This window comes from Bison bison, unplaced genomic scaffold, assembly GCF_000754665.1.
Source record: "Bison bison bison isolate TAMUID 2011002044 unplaced genomic scaffold, Bison_UMD1.0 scf7180017864519, whole genome shotgun sequence".
Classification (NCBI taxonomy): Eukaryota; Metazoa; Chordata; class Mammalia; order Artiodactyla; family Bovidae; genus Bison; species Bison bison.
Window position 1 is genome coordinate 231214 of NW_011495072.1, and position 24940 is coordinate 256153.

At 45.8% G+C, this 24940-nt stretch overlaps 1 protein-coding gene across 1 annotated transcript in view; it reads left to right on the top strand.

Annotated features, from left to right (window-relative positions):
• GFPT2 (glutamine-fructose-6-phosphate transaminase 2) overlaps positions 1-16139 on the top strand; it is a 45366-nt gene extending 29227 nt beyond the window's left edge. Inside the window, exons 10-19 of the mRNA XM_010830670.1 lie at positions 2335-2498; positions 3891-3986; positions 4066-4163; positions 4435-4555; positions 7186-7343; positions 7484-7598; positions 10381-10508; positions 12401-12568; positions 13615-13776; positions 15288-16139. Of these exons, the coding sequence (XP_010828972.1) occupies positions 2335-2498; positions 3891-3986; positions 4066-4163; positions 4435-4555; positions 7186-7343; positions 7484-7598; positions 10381-10508; positions 12401-12568; positions 13615-13776; positions 15288-15332 (1255 nt within the window). The 3' untranslated portion in view covers positions 15333-16139. The remainder of the gene's footprint in view (positions 1-2334; positions 2499-3890; positions 3987-4065; positions 4164-4434; positions 4556-7185; positions 7344-7483; positions 7599-10380; positions 10509-12400; positions 12569-13614; positions 13777-15287) is intronic.
• Positions 16140-24940: the final 8801 nt, after the last annotated feature.

Consider the following 24940-nt stretch of genomic DNA (forward strand, 5'->3'; position numbering starts at 1 on the left):
AGAACCTATTTGGAAAAGACTGCAAAAACTTACCATGAGAAACAAGAAGAGATTTGAATAAAGGGAGAGATTACCACATTCCTTGGTAGGAAGGCTTAATATTATTATGAAGACATTAATTGGTTTACAGTTAATTTAATAATTTAAAATTATTTTTAAAGAAATTGACTCTTCTTAAATTAATCTGTAAATTCAATGCTGTCATTAAACCTCTGACATTCTTTTGTTTGTGTACGTTTTTGGAACTTAAAAAAGTGATTCTACAGTGTACTGTGTATAGATGAAAAAGTACATATTGGAAAATAAGAGTGGCGGAGGTGACCCTCTCGTATATGAAAGCATGCTGTGGCGCTCTCGTGACAACAGTGACCAGCATGCACTGTGCACTTACAGCTGGACACTGTGCAGAGGGCTTTACCAAGACTCTCTCGTGCAGTCGTCACGACAGGCCTCTGGAGAAGACACAGTGGTCACCTTCCATTTTGAAGTTGAGGAGCCCAGGACGGGCTTAGAGGGGTCATGTCTGTGCTGTCCAAGGCCACAGGCTGGTAAGAGACAGGGATGAGGACTCCACCTCAGGTCTAACTCCTGGACCTATAATCTTGATGACTCCCTATCCATTCTGTAAATTAAAACAATGATTATATTTAAACATGCAGATTATATGCACACGTAAATCAAACACACATATTAAGCCCTGTCTGAAGGAAAGTACAGTGTAAGCAGTATTTCTTTATTGGAGATTGAATCAGGCCATTTTTACTTCTTCCTCTTGTTGACTGTGTTTTCTGCTTTTTATTCAAAGAACATATATTGTTTAAAATATTTTTTCTAGTGCAAGGGCTTTCCATACTACTGTATCTTTCTTCGCTAGGATCTGGAAATGCCTCTCTTAGAGCCATAAACTTGATTGTTTTCTCTTTTTAACTTTGCACCAGAAGTTTTAAGTGCTCATTTTTCTGCACAGGGTACATATTGTGTAGCACTTGGTGGCATGAGTGTTTTTTTCTCTCATGGTCCTTCAAGTACCACCTTCATAGTGTTAAGTGTTAGTCGCTCAGTCATGTCTAACTCTTTGCAACCCCATGGACTATAGCCTGCCAGGCTAGACTGTCCATGGAATTCTCCAGGCAGGAATACTGGAGTGGGTAGCCATTCCCTTCTCCAGGGGATCTTCCTGACCCAGGGCTCTCCTGCATTTGCAGGCAAATTCTTTACTGTCTGAACCACCAGGAAAGCCCGCCTTCATGGCTTTTGCCGTATCTGTGTACCACCTGTACTGTTGATTACCTTTCTTTTTCATTTACCATCTCAAGGGAAAAATCATTATTACTTTCCGCACAGAGAAAGTTAGTTTGAAAATAAACACAGTGACTGCACATTTCATTAATGGATAGATCTTATAGTTACCTTTAAGTTCCCCCCCTTTGCTTGCATGCATGTGTATGTGTGTATAAGAGAAGTCATTTGTCCGAATGAGTTTCCCTCTAAATGGATTTTGTTGTGTGCCTCCTCCATGTTCTTCTGTATTTCCTGCAAACAGGAGTTTACAGGTATCTAGAAGCTTGATCATCAGGTTTGATTTTTTTTTTTTGGCAAGACTATTGAATAGGTAGTGTGTACTTCCATCAGAAGGCACTAAGTTTCATTGTCTTTTTGTAGTCTTGTTAAAATCCGCATCACCGGCCTCTTTCATCCATTATAAAGCAGCTCTCAGATTTTCATCTCTTCGTGTCAGTAGCCACTAATAGACCTTGATTAGGGCTATTAACAATTATAAGTTCATAGGTTGATTATTATAATTCTGTCAGTCCTTCTTTATTAGCTGTGTTTCCCCCCTATAAAGAGAAACTTGCCTTCTTAAAATGTGGTTATTCTGAAAGATAGATCATTTGGAAAGGCAAGATAAATGTTCATACTTTCCCTTTATGATTCAGAATAATGTGTTAGTTCTTGAACATTCTCCAAAGTTGACGTTGTTTGGATCCTGGTTTGAAGAAAACAATTATAAAAGGACATCTATGAGATTATTGGGGAAATTTGAACATACTGGATATTTGATGATATGGAGGAATAACTATTACTCTTAGACGTGATAATGGTATTTGAGTAGGATTACAAAATAATTCTTATCTTTTAGAGCTATAAGCCAAAAGGTTTACAGATGATTTGATGTCTGGGTCTGGCTTAAGGGGCGGGAGCTATGAATTAGTGTAAATATGGCATATCGTAAAGTGCAATTCAGTGCTACTGATACGGACCCACAGTTGAGACGCAGTGAGTAAGTGTCAAGGGTGGGCCCTGTCTCTGACACCCATTTTTTCCTTGCTCCAGTGCTATCATAGAGCACACCAACCGGGTCATCTTCCTTGAGGATGATGACATTGCCGCAGTGGCTGATGGGAAACTCTCTATTCACCGGGTCAAGCGTTTGGCTAGTGATGACCCATCTCGAGCCATCCAGACCTTGCAGATGGAATTGCAGCAAATCATGAAAGGCAAGTGTCTTTTGAGAGTCCCTGTGCAGCAACCTCAGGGGCATGTACTCTGTGAGGGAGACTCTCTTCCCTATCCAGGGTGGGCACCACAGCCTTCCTGCCTGCCCTAAGCACTGGGGTGGGGCTGCAGGTGGTCTGTGGTTCATGCAGCTCAGGATTGTGGGGTGCCTGGCCTGGCTACTCCAAAGGGAACTTCTGACTGTGTTCAGGTACCAGGTCTTCCTGCTTGATCTGACCCCAGTCCATCAACTACCTCCCTTTAGAACTCTCTAGGACACATTCCTACAGGCCTGCAGTAACAGGAGACTGTGGACTACTCTCTCCTTGCCAGGGGAGCCCGTCTTCCTGCACCCACACTGGTCTTCCTGCACACTCTTCTCCACAGGGCCACCGGGGTAAACTTTTAAGAGCGTGAATCATACCCTCTTATCCTGCTGCATAAAGCCCTCCGATGGCTTCCCACTGCTCCTTGAATAAAACCCTCCCAGCAACATCCCACAACCACCCACATCCAGCCGGGCACTACCTCATGCAACCCTTTCTCACTATGCCTCTGTCTGCCCATCCCGCCCTCCTCACCATTGCTCAGACAAGTTGAATGCCTACTTACCTGCAGGGGGTACTCACTCAGCTTCTCACAGGACCAGCTTCTTTTAATCATTTCCCGTGAAATGTCACTCCCTCAGAGAGCCCTTCCCTGATCTGTATCTGCAGCGGCCCCTACCTATCCTCACTTGCTCTGTTTGCTTCATGTCACTCTTTCTGCAAGTCCTCTGCGGAGGGCAGCATTCAGAGACGCTGCAATGCTGGACATCATGCATCTGTTTGTCACAGAGGGCATTCCCAGCCCATCTGCACACCTGTTGACAGGCATCAGGCATAACACCTGTCAGGAGGTCTGGGATAGTATCTGGTTTCATTCAGATCAGAGCCCTGGAAAAATGGTCTTTTTCAAAAGGTGTTTTTCTTTTTTGTTTCAATACAGAAGTTAGGAGTGTATTTGGTTTTGAAAAGTGGTCTATTTCCTTAGACTTGCTTCATGTGCACTTTCCTAAGTAGGGGGGTAGTAGGAAGTAAAGCATCGTACTTTCTTGTGGCCTTGCTAAGAGGAGCATGGCCCAGGAAGGCCAGCCACGCATCTGTTGCTTACATCCCTCCCTCCTTCAAGCTGCAGGGTATGATATGCACACTGAAGACAGTAATCATGCCTGACCTGACTCATCACCATGAGTCTCAGATGGGACAATACCTGGAGATACCCTTCGTAATCTGTAGTGGCCTATATACGTGTCCCTGTGACTGCATAACAACTTTTCTTCTTGATTAAAAGCTAAGCAGTGGTAGTGTAACAAAATTAAAATTGACTCATCTTGTTGATGTTTGTTTGACCAGGTAACTTCAGTGCATTTATGCAAAAGGAGATATTTGAACAGCCAGAATCCGTTTTCAATACCATGAGAGGTCGAGTGAATTTTGAGACCAACACAGGTAATCCCTCATCCGAGCCCTAGGCCTATGCGTGGTCCCTGTGTTGTGTCAGCATTAATGCCATGCGTGTGTCCTGCAGTGCTCCTGGGTGGCTTGAAAGACCACTTGAAGGAAATCAGACGATGCCGACGGCTCATTGTGATTGGCTGTGGGACCAGCTACCACGCCGCTGTGGCCGTAAGTGCGACAGGCTGGACCCTCGACAGTGCCTGGGAGGCAGTGTCGGCTAGGGCAAGATGAGTCTTAGATCCTGTCCTGTGTCTGGGCTTCCAAATTCGTTGCCATGAGCCAGTATGAGAACTGGCGTGGAGCCCTTTCTCCTGCAGTTTGGCGTGTGAATGCCTGAATTTCCCTGCCCACCTGTACGCAGTGGTGTCTTAGAAGCTCAGCTGTCTTTGTCCCTGTAGTGTCCGTAACTGACTTTAGTTCCCTTTTTTGTTGGCTTTAGACGCGGCAAGTTTTGGAGGAACTGACCGAGCTCCCCGTGATGGTTGAACTTGCTAGTGATTTTCTGGACAGGAACACACCTGTGTTCAGGGATGACGTTTGCTTTTTCATAAGCCAGTCAGGTAAGGGTTGTGGTTTTCAGTAGCTCACCTCAGGGCTCTGTCCTCTCGGTGAGGCACCGCACAGCTCCTCGCCTCCTCCATCCAGCGACATTCTCTGCACACAGATTGTGTGCCACATGCTCTGAGGCACAGGGTCATTTAACCCTCAGAGCCATCAACTGCTGTCCCATTTTATGAGGAGGGCCATGCAGCGAAGTTTTTCCTTCTCCTGACATTCCAAGTCCAGGACTTAAGAGCCTCCTCACTGAGGTACTCATAAATGTGTGCTGGGTTTAAATTAGAGGAAAGTTTCATCATGCTACTGGTTGATTGTACCTTTAAGAACTGTTTGGGCACCAGCAATCCAGCAGTAGGAGGCATAGACACTGTTCACATGTAGAGTCCAGACTACCCTCTCCCAGCTCAGGAAACCCTGTCTGGGTGCCTTTCTAACATTCTGGAGCGTTTGTTCCAGCTCAAGGCAGGACAGGGGGTCAGAGAGGTGATCCACAGCCATGTGCTTGGAACTCATATGCATGAGCTCTGGGAAAATTCTTATAACACTTAACTATGCAGAATTCCAAACCTTTATAGAAGAAAGACACATGAGGAAGCGCCTAGGCTAAGCAGTTATGTTATGAAATACCTCACCCATTTTGTATTATTAAAGCCACTTTAACCTCTCCCTTTCATTAGGTTATTTAAAAGTCAATATCAAACATGTTATTTTATCCATAAATATTTCAAAACGTATCTATAAATGATAAAAGAAAAAATATAGCACCAGTGTCATTATCACAACTGCAGCATTAACAGAATGCCCTCGTATCTTTTTATGCTGTTTTCAGTTTGAATTTTTAATAGTATTTCCATTTCAATGACAAGCTAAGAAAAACTAATGCTGACATACCCACTATCTAGCTGACCACCTCGTTCCCAGGTGCTGCCCTCTAACTTCAGTTGCCACTTACCTTTGGGTTTATAATTCTGTCAGAGCCTAAAAATGTTTCGTGAATTGGTGGGAGCCACTAACCAAAGAATGGAAGTGCATTTAATGTGGAAATAATGCAGTTTTACCTTAAGAGTGACTTCATAGAAGGGGGTTAAAGTTTCATTTTGTTGAGCTCTTTACATTAAAATTTTTTAAACTATCAAAAATGGGGACACTGATGAATATAGATCTGTCCCCAGCTCCCAGCCCTGGCCCCCACTGGTGCTGAGAAAGGGCCATGTGGCCCATTGTGCTAGATGCAAGTCTGAGTGGAAACAGGAGAGGAGCAGTGGGCCGCAGTTCCAGCCAGCACTGGAACAAAGTCAGGGCAGCAGAGCCAAGAGTGGTGGCTGTGTGGACACTGAATGTTTGATTTTATGTCTAATTTCATGTCTAATTTCACTTGAGTTCTTTAGGACTTACCAACAGGGACTTCTTGCCAGTTTATTCATGAACCTCTTTAAATTTTTTTTTTTCAATAAAAATAATTTGAGTCCACACTCGGAGGCTACAAGAAATGTTTTCCTTTAAAACAAGATCTGTTTGAGAAGCACTATTTAGGAGCATTCTTGCTTTTTAAATATTAAATTTCAGCCCATTCTGAATGAGGTCGTTTAGAGTCCAAAAAAGAATACTGGGAGCCAGGCCCAAGCCAGGCCTACTCCATCACCCACAGCTAATTGGCCTTGATCAAGAGAAGCGTTGATTTCCTCCGTCTCTGAACACCTCATCCTAAAAGGGAAATGGAGGTGATGCCTCCCATTGGGGAGGAGTTGTCATGAGAATTCAGTGAGACAGTGGATGAGAAACTACTTGTCACATAAATAGTAGCGAAATCTTGAATCTGAGAATCCACCAGGGCACAAGGCCAGACAGAGTGGGTTAAATAGGAAATGGGAAGTGAGATAACAGAAGAGTAAGTATAAACCACTCTGTCTTACAATTCAAGAAAAATTAGAGAAGACCAGGGACAAGAGAGTCTTAAGCCATTTTTAGAAAAACATGTCTCACATATTTTTCATGAAAACCTCAATTATGGAATTTAAATGTTCTGTTTAACATTCAATCACACACAAACTTTTAATAAATTCCTTCCAAGTTAGTTCCACTTACGAATCAGCTTTCATCTTCTAATTACAGAAATGATCACAGTAAACCACATTAACTGCATTACTAAACACCCAAGTGATCAAGTGACTCCCATCTGCCTCTGTGGTTGCGGTCCCCATGTGGAGGCCCCATCCAGTTGAATAATTTACCAATTTTCGTGAGAAAGGTTTTAACATCCCTAGAACATGCACTTCACACTAAACGGTAAAATGAAAAGTGATAAATTAATTTCAAACTTTGAATCCAAATCCCCACGAATGTTTTATTTCCTATTTACTTTTAAGACTAAAGAATTCTCCTTTTTTCAAGATCTAAGTGCTAATTGTGTCTCTGGCGTTAACAACCCTTAAATAAAGAACATCTTACATTAAAAAAGAGAGAGAATCAACTAGAAAAAATTATTGAGCACACATTTTCCATTCTAAGCACACACAAACTGTGTCTGGGCACCAATTTCTGCCTGAGAGCCAGAAGTAAATGAGTCAGGGGTGGAGGTTAAGTCTGGCAGAGCCACATAGCTGTGAACTGAAAAGAAGGACCTGTGTGGCAGGGGAGACTGCAGACACCCTCCTGGCACTGCGCTACTGCAAGGACCGCCGAGCTCTGACCGTGGGCGTCACCAACACCGTGGGCAGCTCCATCTCCCGCGAGACGGACTGCGGCGTCCACATCAACGCAGGGCCGGAGATCGGTGTGGCCAGCACCAAGGTAGGAGCCACGTGGGCACCCACGGGAGGGCCTCCGCTGGGTGGGTGGTCCTGGAGGGGAGCCCCGGGATCTGTCTCATCTTGAGTGGTCACCACATGCACATTGCCCGAGTTCTGCCAGCACCACTGTTCTGTCCTCAGGCTTACACCAGTCAGTTCATCTCCTTGGTGATGTTTGGTTTGATGATGTCTGAAGACCGCATTTCACTGCAAAACAGAAGGCGAGAGATCATCCATGGCCTGAAATCTCTACCCGGTATGTTCCAGAGCTCACCTGCACATTGTCAAATCCTGTAGACTGTTCCTGGCTGCTCCTTTGCCTGACTCTCTGCATAAATGATACTGTTAATCATTCCTTTCTCCTCAAAACTTCTCCTTACTGCTAAACTCCTGTAGCAGCCCCCCACTGGGCCAAGATTCCAGTCCACACTTGTCCTCAGGCTGCAGAGCCCTGCACGCTGGGCCCCTGTGCCTCTGACCCTTTCCAGCTCCTTTCCTCTCCGGGGCCTCCCTCACCAACCTTCTGGTCTGAAGCAATGCTGAGCGCTTTTTACCAGAAGACATTTGTCCTGGCTCTTTCTTCTACCAAAACCCTCTTCCTCCAGCTCTTCATATGACAAACAGCTCCTGTCACCCAAGTCTTAGCTCAAAAATCACCTCCTGAGACCCTCCTTGGCAACCCTAATAGGGGCCTTAATCCCTGCTTGCTGCTGCTGCTGCTTAGTCAATCAGTCATGTCCAACTCTGTGCAACCCCATGTATTGTATCTTACCAGGCTCCTTGGTGCATGGAATTCTTCAGGCAAGAGTACTGGAGTGGGTTGCCATGCCCTCCTCCAGGGGATTTTCTCAACCCAGGGATTGAACCAGGTCTCCTGCACTGCAGGCAGAATCTTTACCACTGAGCCACCAAGGAAGCCCAATCCCCTGCTTAGCTCTCTATAAAACAGGAGCCCATTTCTTTTCTTTATATCACATGCCATGATTTGAAATTGCCTGTTCTTCTGTGTATTGACCTGTCTTCCCCAGCCGTGTCAACTTAGCGAGCACCAACCCTATCTGTCAGAGTCACTGCTGGTTTCCAGGTGTCCAGCCAGGGCAGACAATCAGTAGTTGCTCAGGAAACACACAAGGAGTGAATGGCCCCAAGGCTCTTCTGGGTGGAGCCATTCCCAGTCTTACTAGAGTTTCTTCTGGAACCAAGGGCAAAGAGAAGGCAGTGAGGGAAAACCACTGGGTAACCATGCAAGGCCTCAGGGTCTGAATCTGACCAAGACAACATGCTAAAAGTTTTCTTTTATTAACAAGAAATAAAAAATTTTCTTTTATTAAATTTTTATTAAAATTTTCTTTATTACCAAGAAAAGTGTTTTAACTTTAAGCCAGGTAATAATCCTGCAAGAACAGGACTCTCTTCTGGTAAGTGGGCAGTTATCAAGATGTGACCCGAAGATCCTGGGGGCATAGAAGACCCTTTCAGTGAAAACTATTTTTGTAGTAATGAGGTTTTTATGATAAGAGGACGCTTTGCCTCCTCACTGTGTGGACACCTGCAGTGGCCCTGGTGGTCGCCACTGGTACTCTTAGCAGAGTCTTCAGGGCCGAGGCAGCACAACGTTCTCATGACCAAAATGCAACAGCTTCACTTAGGGGTGTCTCTGATTATGTGGCAAAATGCATTAATCTTACTAAATTGTAACACTTTTTAGTATTCTATGTGACAAATAGGAGGTATGTAGCAAGTGCTTCTGCTGCACCCTGAAGTCTGATGGTGGTTCCAGAGGAAAGCACCCTGTGGTTGACTGAGTAGCAAGCTGAGTTGGTACTTGGCAGACATTTTCTCAAAAGTGAACCGAGTTAGCCCCAAACTTCGAGAAAAGCTGATGATAGTATCCATTGCCGATGATAACCTTTGAGCTTTCAACCAAAACAGGATCTGGAAAACTTGTAGGTGTCAGCTCGAGTGTGATGACCTCCCAATACTCAAAAACATCTCTGATAAGCCCACAGTGATTTTAACAAGTCTTATTAAAAAAAAAAATATTTTGTAATGCATGTGTCCATTTTTGGAAGATTTGAATAACCCAGTGAACCAATATTTTGCAAATGGCCCATGCAGTGTTGCAAAATTATGCACATGTAAAAGATCCATTTAAGTAAGTACACAATAGACTAATACATTTTAAGTTGACAAAGTAGGAAATTTTTATTAATATGATCTCCCTTTTAAGAGATTGTCACTTCTTAAGTTTGTTGTAATATCAAAGACATTCACAATTATTTGAAAAAGTTATTTAAATACTCGTTCTCCAACTACAAATCTGTGAGGCCAGATTTTCTTAAACCAAAAAACATATTGCAATGGATTGAGTGAGGAAACAGATAAGAGAATCTATCTTCTATGAAAAAGTCAGGCATTAAGGATTTACAGAAATATAAAACAGTGCCACTCTGCTCACTGTTTGTTTGTTTGTTTTAATTTCATGCTTAAATCGTTACTTATAAATGAGTGAGTAATTTTCTCAGTTTCTAATCTGGTAAATATTGATAGATAAAACCCACAAAAATAAAGGCTCTTAGAAATTCACAATAAATTTTAAGATTATAAAGGAATCCTGAGACCAAAGAGTTTGAGAAGTGCTGGTCCATCTCACACAGGCTTTTTCCAGACACAGCACATGGCCAGATGAGGGGTATTAATCTGGAGTGTCAGCTCTGGCTGGCCAGCTGGAGGTTTAGCCTCACTGATCCTCTGTTGTCTTGCCTGTAAAATGGAGCGAGAAATAACACTTCCCTGCTTACCTTCTGTGCTCAGGAAAATATGAGCACAAATATGAACCACCATCACAATAAAATCCTAGCCAATAACACAAGCTGTTTCCCATAATCTGCATTTAATTTTTTTTTAATGCAAGGGAGACAAGCGTGTAACCGATGTGAGTTCGGAAGCCTTGTCTTATACACCGTGACTTTTCTTTGTGAATCTTGCTTTATAATTGGTGTGACTGGCTCTCCCCCTCTGCTGTGTGCCTGACTTAGAGCTGATCAAGGAGGTGCTGTCCCTGGATGAGAAGATCCACGACCTGGCCCTGGAGCTGTACACACAAAGGTCACTTCTGGTCATGGGGCGAGGCTACAACTATGCCACATGCCTGGAAGGAGCCCTGGTGAGCACCCTCTGCCCAACCCCCTCCTCCACTGGCCCCTGAGTGAGGGCAGGCGCGGGAAACACCCCAGGAAACCCACAGGAAGGAGGACAGGGCGTTGGGCTGGGGAGGGCATCGCTCTCTGACCCAGTGTTCCAGCCCTGCTGACATGGAGATGCAGGCTCCTAGTCTCCTGCAGAGAGGGGCTGGGTGCCCGAGAGCCCTGGGGTGTTCGCCTGCACCAGGCGCTATCTGGGATAGCCCATTCATACCTCATGAGCATCTTCTGAGAGACTGGCAGTTATTGTTCACATTTGACCCAGGAGGAAATTCAGCCTCCAAAAAATTCACCTTGCTCAAGATTACATAGTAGAAGTGATCAACATAAAATTCAAACTCAGTTTAAAAAAAAAAAATTTGCTTTTTTCTATTACCACAAGAAGTCTGTGTGGGAGGATTTAGGCACACCAGAACTGCAGGGTAAAGTCTCTACACAGTTTCCCCTGTTACTCCTCAATCTGCTGAAGTGAGGTGAGATCCTGCAGGAGATAGCATAGAAAGCCCTGCGTTTTTTTATATCAATGACTGGCTGTTTTGCCCACTGCAGCAATAAAGATGTGGCTTGAAAGAAAGCTGATGGAGTAGGGGCAAGATACCAGGACCACAGGGCTACTAAGAGGGCGGAAGGAGATGTACAGAGACCCGAGCCTAGAGCTTGCCTTACTCACTATCCACTTGCTGTTTACGGATCAGATGATCAAGCAAGGTAAATTGGAGACAGTGTCAGAAGTGTGGCAGCATCTATAACTCAGCTAGACTCCCCTCCTCTCCCTGTGGGAGCAACTGCCTATACCCCCCACCACCCCCATTTGGAAGAATGACGCCACCAGTGGGAAACAGAGTATTATAGGAGGCAGGGCGTTGGGGTGCGGTGCTAGCCCTGAGTTGCCAGACTGCAGGAAGCTTCAGCTCCCACATCCTTCCAGTGCAGATTCTGGCACCTGTGAGGGGCCAAGTACACAGCTTCTCAGGAGCAATAGACTTAATGCTCGGGTGGGGCACCCTCTTGGTACCCCACAGCCATGCCTCTGCTGTCTATTGTGGGGTGCTCAGCTGCAGCTCCTGAGTGTGCTGGTGAAAGATGCATATTCAACTGTGTCTCCAAGTTAGTCCTGGAGGAAAGAAAGAAGCTTTTACACTGCTGCTGGCACAAGTCCGTGGCCCCTCTGTGGTATCTTGGGTACAGTACTTCCGCCGTCTGCAGCATCCAGAGCGGAGCCGCACTTCTGACAATGTTTCCCTGACCCAAGTAGTTCTAGGGGAGTTGAGCAATGTTTTCTTCGACACTCTCACTAGTTCAATGACGTGGGTTTAATAGTAACTGAAAAAAAAAAGGATCTCTCTAAACATAGGGGGAAAACTCCATTAACACCCCAGTGTGTCATTTTGCTTGATAGTTAAGTTGGAGCAACACTTTAGAAGTTATTAATCGTCTAGAATTGAGGGATCGGTTAATCAGATAATTAAATGAAGGTGTAGAATACAATGCCATCATTACGAACTATGATTGTTAGGGAAACCATGGGGCTGGCTCAAAAGGGAAGGGGACAAGCTAGACTGATACTGACTTGCCCATCGTGGTGGGGGCAGGGTGGCTGTGCCCCAGAGCTCGACTGAGGACACAAGCTGTGTGCTGGGCTTTGTGCATGCGCTAGGCAGCAGGTAACCCTCTTCCCTGGGCCTGGCCTCACTGGCTACCCTCAGTACCACTGACCACTCCAGTATGTCCATCTGCCTTGTGGGCCTCAGCTCTCTGCTCCCTGGATCATCCTTCCCCTGGCTTCCGTTTCTCCCCACTGGATGATCTGCTCCCATTAGCAGCATGACACTGATTCCGCCTCATGTTTCCCCAGAAAATTAAAGAGATAACCTACATGCACTCAGAAGGCATCCTGGCTGGAGAGTTGAAGCACGGCCCCCTGGCGCTGATTGATAAGCAGATGCCTGTCATCATGGTCATCATGAAGGATCCTTGCTTTGCCAAATGCCAGAACGCCCTGCAGCAGGTCACAGCCCGCCAGGTGAGGGCCCTCCGGCAGGCTGGGTCACTTCTCTCCTGTTCTCTTACACTCATGCCCACCTCACCCACTGTTGGCCAGCACCAGCAATGAGTGTTCATTCCTGCTGGTGAGCAGGTGTGAGCACATACTTCAGGGGTCCCTCGTGCATGGTGCACATTCAGAAAGGGACTGGCCAGCCTGCAGCCATGCCCACAGAAACTCCTAGATGAGGCCCAGTGATCCAGATGACCTGGGGGTTCCTGGATCCGAGACATGAGACCAAAGGAGGTCTGTTGGAGATCCCTGGGGGCAGTTCTGATATTGGCCACCCAGAGTTAGATTTCACAGGTGAAGGGCTCTGTCCTCCACAAGACCACCCTCACGTCAGCCACCAACTGCAGTCTTTCAGCTTCCCATCCCACCCACATTTCTGACCAACTGGATCCAAATTCAGGAGTTTCCATTACTGAAAACGCCCCCCATCCCCAGTTGCAGTAATCTGCTAGACTTTGGAAAACACAGGCTGTTTCCTCTGCCTCGAACAGTCTTCCCACCTTTCTTCAAGCAGTTGGCCTCTCATCATTCAGGTCTCAATACAAATGCCTCCTTTTCAGAGAACTTCTCGAACCTTCCCACTGTCTCCCAGTCTTGTTACGGGGTTTTACTGCCTTGGTGACATTTATCTGAAATTCACTGCTATTTATTGGTTTGCTTATTGACATTTTTGTTTTCCTACCACTTGACTATGAGCCCCTAGAGTAAGGGGTAAGAACTGCTGCTCTTTGCAAGGCACACTGAAGCCACTCAATATACGGGTGCTGAATTAATGCAGCAGGAGACTGCCCCACCACCACAACCACGGAAGCATAGGAACCTTTTTGACAAAAGCCTCCAAATTCTTTGACCTTTACACAAATCAGATATATCACCTGACTCATAACTCCAGCAAAGACAAAAGATCACAATATTGTTATTGCAATATGTTGATCTTAGAAACTCTGCTGTGTGTGACGGATTGCTCCTTTCAGAGATAACCTGCATCTTGTGATCACATTTTTCTGTCTTAGGGTCGCCCGATTATACTGTGCTCCAAGGACGACACTGAAAGCTCCAAGTTTGCATATAAAACGATCGAGCTGCCCCACACCGTAGACTGCCTGCAGGGCATCCTGAGTGTGATTCCACTGCAGCTCCTCTCCTTCCACCTGGCTGTACTCCGAGGATATGACGTATGTCTAAAAATTGCACCTCATCCAGCAAAGGGGAGAGACATAATCCCAGAGTTCCATTTGGTTCTTAAATACTTACTGGGTATAAATATTCATAAGGGAAATATTTTCATTCAAAATAATTTTTTAAAGTAACTTACACCCCCTGAAAACAACGACAGGAACTGCAAGATGTGTAAAGACCATATTAAACCATAAGCTCCTCACCCAGAGGCAATTTGATGAGCAAATTTAATATTTTATTTTGGTCTTTTCCTTGTGCCTGTAAATTTTTAAAGATTTTTTGAGATAATATCAAGGATGAAATTTCACAACTTTCTTTTTAATACATTACAAGTGTATACAACACAGTACAAGTTCTCAGATCTTGAACTTGTAAGCAGCATTTGATCGTTGCACAATATTCCACCAGTCTTATAACATAGATTTTAACAATGACTTAACCAGTCTTCTGTTGTTTAAACTGTTTCTAATCTTTTGGAATATCTGCATAAATAACAATTGCAGTGAATTATCTTTGTGCATATATATATCTTCCTCCCATATTAGAAGGTTTATCCTCAGTCTAGCAAATCATTCAACATTTTGGGATTCCTATTTCAATTTCTGTTCCAGAAAAGAACCAATTTATGATCTCACCAGAAAGTGTGTGTGCATATAGAAGTTTTATTACAATTTTGTTTTGAAGAGCTTTAAAAAATACATATCAACACCAAAAACAATATAACAAACATCCGATGGTACATACGTCATCCATCATTGACCATCGCTAGCATTTTGTTATATTTGTTTCTTCTCTTCTTTAATGTTATTGTAAACAAAATAAGACCCTGTAGATAAACTTGAAGCCCCCTTTATCAACCATCCTCAGTCACATTTCCTTCCCAAGCCCCACCTTTAACCAATATTTTAGTGTGTCTACTTCCAAGAAAAGTGAATTTTTAACAGTACAAATTGAGCTGCTGCTGCTGCTAAGTTGCTTCAGTCATGTCCAGCTCTGTGCAACGCCATAGATGGCAGCCCACCAGGCTCCCCCGTCCCTGGGATTCTCCAGGCAAGAACACTGGAGTGGGTTGCCATTTCCTTCTCCAATGCATAAAAATGAAAAGTGAAAGTGAAGTCGCTCCTCATATCCGACTCTTAGCGACCCCGTGGACTGCAGCCTACCAGGCTCCTCCATCCATGGGATTTTCCACGCAAGAGTACTGGAGTGGGTTGCCGTTGCCTTCTCCAACAAATTGAGCTAGCTGTTTTTAATAGCATGAATCATATCCTTTTAATAGTGTTAACACTGCATGACACATATCAGGTACACCATTAACATTTACTGAATAAACATAATTGTTTCTAGAATAAGAAATCCCTTCCAAGATGCAGGTCTCAAGGAGCTCATGGTTGGAGGTGCCCAGGAATATTCATCTTCCTATTGTAAAGTACTTTGAGAGCTGGCTTTACAACGCAGTGTGTTGCAGAGACCTGTGGGTCTGAGCAGCTACCTTCTGTCATTTTAGGTTGACTTCCCCAGAAATCTGGCCAAGTCTGTAACCGTGGAATGAGAACCTAGAGGAGACCACTACCACCTTCAAGACCTGTCCCAGTGAAACCAAGTGGGAAGAAAAGCTGGCATTCGGCGTGTTCTCAGTAGATCCCGATAGAGCTTGACAGCTTTGATGTGCCTTGTACCCAAGTGCTTTGCTTACAGCAGGTAGTGTTTTCTCTGTGTCCTGAAGTCGCCAGAGGAGAAGGGAATCATTGTTTACACATGGGGATCTGAGCAGACTCTTCCAATACCGTGCAATAGAGATACAGCTCTCTTCAGAGTAACTGTGAACCTTTTTTAACCAACACTAAAGACAAAATATTTATAATGACAGTTGTATAGCTTTTAAGTTATTTTTCTAGTATGTGGCTTTCTGTAGCCAACGGTGCCCTCAGGCTACCCAGTGCACCCAGTCCCCTGGCAGGGAATGTACATCTCAGATTTGAGTGCCAGGCATTGCCCCTCTGGATTCTTTTCTCCTTTCCCATCCTCTCTTGGCTGCTACCGAGTCCTGTCCTCTGACCTCGGGGAAGCGCCCTCCCACCATCTTCCTATGCCTCCATAGGTCCTATCAGACCTCAGCTCCTTTCAACAGTGTCTTCTCATCTTAATCTCTCTGACTCTCCAACTTCTCTCTCATCTCATCATGGTTCTTTTTAAGCCCAGGCAGCATTTTGGTCCCTGCTCCTGCCCAGAGTAAAAACAGCCTGAAAAATCCCATGCAAGAGAATAGTTTCAAGTGGGCTACCTTGCCCTATGTTTAAAAGCATGCACAATCAAAGTACTATGCAATTTTAAGACAATAAATAACAGTAAAATTGTGTGTGTGTGTGTGATTTTTGTTAATCTTGTTCTTTTTGTGTACATATTTTTTGAGGGCTCCTCAAAAACTGAGCAGTAACTCATGGGGGCAGCCCTGTTTCTTGGTAGCCACTGGCATTGTCCCCATACCCATGACCTGTGTGCTTCTAGGAGGAAAATGAGGACTGTGTTAACAGGGTGGAACAAAATGCAGGAGGTTTGGAACTCTGGAATGAGAATCCACTCAACAGATGTTGGAGGAGGTTGGGCCACGAGATGCTGCTTGAGATGGCTGTCCAGAGCCTGCACACAGCACACAGAGGTGAAACTCAGATTTGTACTTTTTTCCCCAATGATCCTATAAAGTCACCAATTTTATTAATAGAATCAGGCAGGAAGATAGAAAGCCAGAGAGCCAGTTCTGGAGTTGGAACTTGGCTCCCTATGAAAGTGCTATCCCAGACTGCACGAATGGTGTCTTCACGGCCACTAACTGACATGTGGGGCTCTAGAGTACCAGCAGACCTTAGTTCTGGATTACCTGTGGGCTATCCAGTGACTTTTCCTCCCCCTTCTAGGCTCTCCCCTGAATAACAGGGGTTGGAAACCTGGGAACTACGTTTCCAGCTGAATTCCACCAGCGAGAAGCACTCCTGGGAGATTTGAAAGTTTAGAAATTGTATTATTCATTGGGAAATTCATATCACTTATTTCTGCTCTGGCAGAAGTAGATGGGGAGTCCTATTGTGGCCCTTAGCACCAATACACCCACTGTGGTAGTGCTCCCTAAAGCTCACCCATCACTCAGTGCTCCATGCTGTGCTGGCCACCAACAGAGTCTTCCTGGGGCTCCTCCAGCATCCCACTTCTGAGAGCTTGCAGGAACCCAGGGGCCCTGATGGCATTCTCAGACCTTCCTTCTGCCCTTCTTACAAATAAATAAGGGTGTAAGTTCTGCTGGAAATGCCTGCTCTGGTTTCTGTCCTCCTGACCAAACAATGACCAGTACAACTTTTGAGGTTAGGAGACTACAAACTAGCCAGAACATCTTTATCTGAACAACAACCAGAAAAAATGTATTTCATCCTTCACTCCTGAGGTGATGACCACCCTCACTTCCATACTAATTGATCCCTTGCTTTTCTCTATAGTTCTGTTTATCACATTCACACAATAATACTCAAACAAAACTACTACCTAGCCTTGAAATCAGAGGACAAGCACACACCAGCCATGCAGAGAGAGAGCAGCACTGCCCACACTGGGCAGAGGCTCCAGAGGTGAGCAGAGCAGGCTTGGGTCATGGTCTGACTTGTTTCTCTAGGAGGTGACAAGGCCCTTTCTGGGGGAACTTGCAAGCAAAACCATGAGTGAGTTTGAGAAACAGGGCTCTCCACAGTTGGGTGCCTAGCAAGACTGAGGTGTCAACCAGGTGCTGGACATGCAGCAGAAGCCTGGTCAGTGAGAGTGGGCTGCTCTGTCTTCTATTCCTGAGCCCGCCATGGTCTACTTCCTGCTCTCGGGGAAAAGCAGAAAACCTCTGTGAGGGATATGTGTCCTCAGCAGAGCCTAGGAGGAGAGACCCTCATTATACATGGTCAAGTCAAGTACTGATGAGAATCTGGGGCAGTTCTCCTGAGCATTCTGTCCTCAAGTAAAGAAGGTGACCTGATGGAAATGGGGGTCTTGCTGATGACAGTCCATGTGGTTCAGCTGCCCTCCCCATCAGTGGCAGAGCTGTCACTCTGGGGTCACCTTTCACCTTCCTCCAGGAAGTCCCGCCTCATCACTCATCTCTCTTGCTTCCTGTCTCTTATAGTCTTCTTTTGAATTCCCTTCTTTGTTCTGGTGGAGCACATCCTTCTTGAGTAAAGATGCTGGGAGGTAAATGTTTTGAGGCCTAGCATGTCTAGAAATGACTTTATTACTCATACTTGATTAAAGGTTTAGCTAATTATAGAATTCTATGTCAGATAAAAATATTTCTTTCAGAATCATAAAGGCAGTGATCCCTTATCGTGTTCTCAGTATTGCACCTGAGGAGTCCAAAGTCACTCTGGTATGCCTTTGTCAGTGACCTCCTTATTTCCTTCTTTTTGTTCCCTATGTTCTCAGATATCACAACAAGGTGCCTTGGATCTCTTTTCATTTAGTGCTGATTTCAGTCTGGTTACTCATAACTGTCAGGTCGGGTTGTTTTCTTGAGTTACTTTTTTGTAGACTTCATTTTTCTTCTCTAGCCTTTCTGTTATTCAGAGGTGAAGCTGCTGAAGCATATATCTCAGGGGTAGAGCCTTTGACTACAGAGGTCAAGCTACTAGAATGACCTATAATTTCTTATTCTTTCTATTATTCATCTTCTCTTTTTGTGCTACTAATTGGGAGGTTTCTTCAGGTTTCTCTCCCAACCTATTACCAGATTTTTCATTTCTTCCAAATGATTTAATTTCCAAGAGCTCTTTTTTTTTTTTTTTGTAGCTCTGATGTGTTTAACTAAAGCCCATAATTTATTCATATGTCCATAATTTGTCTCTAATTCCCTTTTCCTATTCAGGGATATCACATGTCTCCTTTTGGCTGAGTTTCTCAGACTTCCCTTGTTTGTGATTACTTTGACAGTTTTGAGGACTATTGGTGGGTATTTTGTAGAATGTCTTACACTTGGATTTGTCTGATGCTATCCTCATGGTTAGACTGGTGCTCTGTGTTTTGGAGAGGAAGACCTCAGAAGTAAAATGCCATTCTCATCATTTCATATCAAGGGTACATACTATCAACATGTCTTATCAGTGTTATGTTAAACATGGTCACCTGACTGAGGCAATGTTTGTCAGATTCTCTATTCCCCAGGGCTTTCTGGGGAATCCACTTTCCATACTGAACTCGTTAGAAGGAAGCCACAATGCCTACCCCACACTTAAAGAGTAAGGGAAGTAGGCTTCACTTCCATAGGAGGGACGTATCCATATAAATTATTTGGATTTCAGTACAGATTTGTCTGTTCTTCCCTACTTTTTTGTTGTTAAATCATCTATTTCTATTACTATGAAACTCATGGATATTTATTTTTATTCTTTGAGTCACAACCTAGAACTAGGTTACTTTTATTTTGTTGTTCAAATTTTCCAGCGATGGCTACTGGGAGCTCCTTCAGCTGGCTCCTGTGGCACGCCCCCTTGTTTGTGGATGTGCTTTGGAAGCACTTCCTTTATTGCCTACAGCCTGCTCTAGGCTCATCTTGGATATTCCCAGCCCCTGCCCTAGAATCAGCCTTTGCTCTAAGGACCCCTGGTTTCCTTTATTTGAGAATGGCATTAGAAACCAGACCTAGGCTCTGGGTGTGCTACTCCTAGGATGTCATCACTTCTAAGCCATCTCAGCTGAGAGCACAAGACATACTTTGTGTGCTGAATTTTTTTTAATGGTGGTTCTTGTTTCAAGGCACGGAAAAGGCAATGGCACCCCACTCCAGTACTCTTGCCTGGAGAATCCCATGGGCGGAGGAGCCTGGTAGGCTGCAGTCCATGGGGTTGCTAAGAGTCCAACACGACTGAGCGACTTCACTTTCACTTTTCACTTTCATGCATTGGAAAAGGAAATGGCAACCCACTCCAGTGTTCTTGCCTGGAGAATCCCGGGGACGGGGGAGCCTGGTGGGCTGCCATCTATGGGGTAGCACCGAGTCAGACACGACTGAAGCGACTTAGCAGCTTGTTTCAAGGATGCAATATTTTTTCATATCCTCTGAAGCCTGCAAAGATTTTTTTTTTTTTTCTGTTAGAATTTCCTTCTCTACATAGCCTGTTTTTCTGTTTGATTTGTCTAAGTTTTCTTTGCCATGTGACCTTGGACTGTTCAGTCAGATTCAAGGTAGGCTGAACAGTCCTAGGCACACAGTGGCACTTATTTTGATGCCAAGATTCACCGCTGGTCAATGTGGTAGGGGACCTGTGGGCAGATGGAGGGTCAGGCCTTTCCTTTAGGCTTCAGGGTTGGTCAGACTTGCAGAAAAGTTTTCTAGTCCCTTGCCTTTGGGCAAGGGTCCAGCAACTGGTACTCTGGAAAACACCTGGAAAAGGAGGGCTGAGGATCACTGCATTCAGTCATGGGGCCATGGGTTCCCCATTCTCATACAGCTCCCATACTTTCAGCTATGCCCCCGGCTCAGACACCCTGTTTCTTATCACTGGAGAGTAAAATCCAGACTTCTGCCTTTCCCAACTGTTTTCTACCCTTTCTCTTTCCATGTCCTCATATGAGACTGACTGACCAGCATGGGAGTGAGAGCCCTGAAGGGCAAGCTATCACAGTCCTCCTATGGGGGGTTTTCAAACTTGATTTGAGACAGAGAGAGCAGAAGGTGACATGGGGAGAAGGAAGCTGACACAGGAATGCGATGGGACAGAAAGCCTTCCTCTGGCTGCCAAGGCCTCACCCTAGCTCTCAAGCCTGTAGTACTGAGACCAGCTCTACCCCTGCAATCCCTCAGGTGCTATCGTGCAGGAAACTCCCCACATTGTCCCCATTGGTTTAAATGCAGTATGGCTTTCTATAACACAACTGAGACAGTACTGATTTGAACCCTCTGGCACATCTCTGGTCCTGGTAAGGGCTGGGGAGAAGACAGAGAAGGGCTTAGGGGAGTGGAGGGAGAGCAGGCCATGTAGGGGGAGGCTGAAAGCCCACTCCACATGGAACCGAGGTTCAGATAAGCTAATCCCTTGCCCAAAGGACCATAACTGAAGTGGAGAGCCTGACCAGAACCCAGGCGAAGAGGCCCATATGGGATGGGGAAGTGGGCAGTGTCTGTAGTATCCAGGGCAGGGAAGGGCAGCCAGAAACAGATTCTAAAGGGCCTCCTCATGAGCAGGCCAAGGGCAGAAGTCCCCAGTCAAAAACCAAGCCAGGTTTCCCGCTCTGACTCCTCCTCCTCACTCACCCCTATGGCCTATCTCCAAGACCCAACAATTCCACCTCTTAAAGTTTTTTTTCCTTTACATTAAGTTTGCTTTGTATAATTTACACACATTAAGTCATCTTTTCTGAGGTGCACAGTTCTGAGTTTTGATACATATACAGTCATATGCCTGTGTGCTAAGTCGCTTCAGTCATGTCTGACTCTGTGCAACCCCGTGGACTGTAGCCCATGAGGCTCCTCTGTCCGTGGGATTCTCCAGGCAAGACTACTGAGTGGGTTGCCATTCCCTTCTCCAGGGCATCTTCTCAACTAGGGATTGAACCCATGTCATAGTCATATGAGGGCCACCATAATTAAGATACAAATAGAGTATACCCAACAGAAATACCCCAAAGGAAAGCTGACTGTGGGAGAATTGATGCTTTTGAACTTGGTGTTGAAGAAGACTTGAGAGTCCTGTGGATTGCAAGGAGATCAAACCAGTCCATCCTAAAGGAAATCAGTCCTGAATATTCATTGGAAGGACTGATGCTGAGGCTGAAGCTCCAATACTTTGGCCACCTGATGCGAAGAACTGACTCACTGGAAAAGATCCTAATGCTGGGAAAGATTGAGGGCAGGAGGAGAAGGAGATGACAGAGGATGAGATGGTTGGATCGCATCACTGACTCGATGGACATGAGTTTGAGCAGGCTCTGGGAGTTGGTGACGGACAGGGAAGCCTGGTGTGCTGCAGTCCATGGGGTCACAAAGAGCTGGACACAGCTGAGCAACTGAACTGAGCTGAACTGATCATCCCAAAAAATTCACTTGTGGCTCCTGGTAATTATCTCCCCCTGCCCTCTACCTTGACCTCTGGCAACCACTAATATGACTTTGCTTTTCCCAGAAGGTCATATATATGGAATCATGTGGTCTTATGTTTGGTTTCTTTCACTTTCTGTTTTTAATACTTTTCCTTGTTGTGCACTTGCCATCAGGCCAGCTGTCAGGCAATATTCTACTGCACAGATATACCACAGTTCCTTTCCATTCACTGAATTATGGACACATGGGTTGTTCCTAGTTTCTGACTGTTTTGAATAAAGCTGCTATGAATATTCTTCATGTGAACATGCTTTTATTTCTCTTGGGTATATATCCAGTGATGGCATTGCTGGGCAATATGACAGGTGTATGTTTAATGTTATCAGAAACTATCAAACTGTTTTCCAAAGTGGATAAACCAGTTTGCTTTTCCACCAGCAGTGTATGAGAGTTCCACATCATTGCCAACACTTGCTATTGTCTTTTCTAATACAGCCATCCTATTGGGGTGTGTAGCGGGGTGTGTACTGATAGTGGGTTGTAAATCAATTTGCATTTTCTTAAAGTTTTGAAACAGTTTTAAAATCAGTTCCTTCCTCTTGACACCTGCTGCCTTGGCCCCAGGCCAGCTGTCATCTTCTCTTACAAGGGCTGTAGCAATAGCTCTTTAATTGGTCTTGTGATCTTAAGTCCCTCATCCCTGAAACTTCATGTGCCTTAATGATCTTTCCAAAACAAACATCCCATCACATTGCTCACTTCCTTTCTTAATACTCCACAAGAGCTGCCCATTATCTCTATAGCCAGGTCTCCACCCTGTGATGCCCCAAGGCCCCGTAGGTAAGGGGTGAGTGAAGTTGCAGGCAGGTGTGGGTAATAGGGAGTTAAGACTGTGGTGAACTAGGGGCTCTCACCTAGTGGGACAGCTGCCACTTAGTTCCAGCTGAAACTATGGTAATATGAACCTCACGTTGCCAGAGCTTTAACTATTAGGCAGACAGTGAAACCAACAATCCGAGAGTTTTCAAGGTGAAAGCTCCCAATTTTTAAATGTTGGCAACTAAAAAACATAGAAATATAGAAAAACTCTCAGGGTTAAACAAGGCATTCTGGGAGCTGAAGCCAGCCTATGGGCCTCCAGTCACCTGTGCTGGTCCACCCACCTCAAAGCCCTCATAACTTTCCAGCATCCCTTCTCCATCTCCAGCAAGAATAGGTGATGTGTGGTTCCCTGAACACAGCGTGCAGGTCTTACCGCTGGGTCTGAACGCTCTGTCTGTCTGAAGCACTGGCCCAGCACATTCCTGCTGGCTTTCCATCTTCAGCTGGGGCTTCCTCTTGTCCAGGAGGCCTTCCTCAACTGCTCTTCCCCACCTGGCAGGCTAGATCAGCTGTCAGTCATGCCCATACATTCCCCTCTCCCCGATCCCTACAGTTCTCAACACACTTGTGGCAGGATCTTCTCACTTGTTAGCCCCCACTGGAGTTCTGTACACTCTTCCAAGTACAGACCAGCTCCCTGACCCCTATCCTGTCACTTCGGCTGTCCATAAAGGTTCACTGTACGCCATAAGCCGGAAAGCAGGATCCTTTCAGAAAGCTCTACATGAAATGCTCTCCTCTGATGGAGTGAATATGTGTACAATGATTTTTGGAACTCACTTTGCAAGGGGTGATTGCTGCAAAGTCAGGACTGCAGTGTATCTGAGAACGGGTGCTCCTTCCTAATCTGAGAGGCACCGAGGAATGCTTCTTTGGTAAACCAACAGTTCTGACAGCCAGACCTCATTAGTTTCCCATAATCCTTGATGGTGGCAATTTTTGCTCCCTATTTTCTGTTGTGCATCCAGAGCAGGTAGCAGTATGGTTGGGTGTGGGCAGGAGCCTATCAGGTGGGCCGTTATCAGTGCAGGCAACACTCAGGAACTACAACTTCAAACAGGGATGAGCCATACTTAGTTTTAGAAAACTCGCTCTGGTAGCCAAGATCAGGGTGGCCTAAGGGGAACTCTGTACCTGGATCCCTTCCTCTACACTACCCCTCTTCTGAGGTCCTGGTACCCCCAGCCTGGCCCTGGGTCACAGGCTTGCCAGCCTCCCCAAATTCTGCCACTCTGCTCCGTGCCCCTTAGCTTCCCCATTTGCAGGGTCCTGCTCCTTCCCTCCAGTTTGGCCCCTACCCTGGCCACCCTATGAGGACTGTTCTCCTTTACAGTTCACAAGTTCCTCCATCCCCAAAGTCCCCTCACCCCATCCACTGACCTCCGAGATTTTCCCCAATGGGTCCAACCTTCGTGCCTCACTTCTAGCTTTGCTTATAGAAACACGGATCTGACAACAACTCTCCCATCATTTCACACCTTCAGACCTGCTGGAACCAGATCCAGAGGCTAGCTGAGGGAGACGCCTCTGAAGAAGGTCACTGCCAACAAATCACAGGTCCTATGGGCCCTCAGCATTGCACTCCCTTCCCTCCATTTGACTCTGCCATTCTCCTCTGAGAAGACCCAGGAATGAATGCTCCTTTGTAAAACCACAGCTCTGACAGCCAGATCTCCTGAGTTTTCCATAATCCTTGATGGTGGCAATTTTTGTTCAAGAGGCTTGAACTCTGCTCCTGGCTCACCAGCCAGTCTTCTCCCCTCTGTCACTGACCTGCCGGGGCCTACATATGGCCATCTCCTCCCATGCCCCTCCTCGGCTTCTGGCAGCAACCTTCAGACTCCTTCACAGTGAGCAAAGGAATCCAAGGTCCATTCCTCTCGTCTCCACGTCCTCGCCGCCTCCGCCTCCCAGTCCTGGACGCCAAGGCCCCGGCTTCCCCTCGCCCTGGCTCTCTCCTCAAGGACCTTCTCGGCCTTCCTCCAGGCCGACTCGCCACTGTCAGTCTGCACCTGGAAGCCCAGCGGCCCGGCTTTCGGTCCCGTCAGTACCCCTCTCCATCGCCTCCCAGCGCGGTGTTCGGCCGCCGCACCGAGGGCGCCTGTAAAGCTCAGTCAGAGCGCCGAGCCGGGCTTGCGTCAAGAAGACGCGAAGAGATCGGCAGCGCGGCCGCCGAGCGCCGCTCCCAGAAGAACTGGTCAACCAGCGCCGGGCTC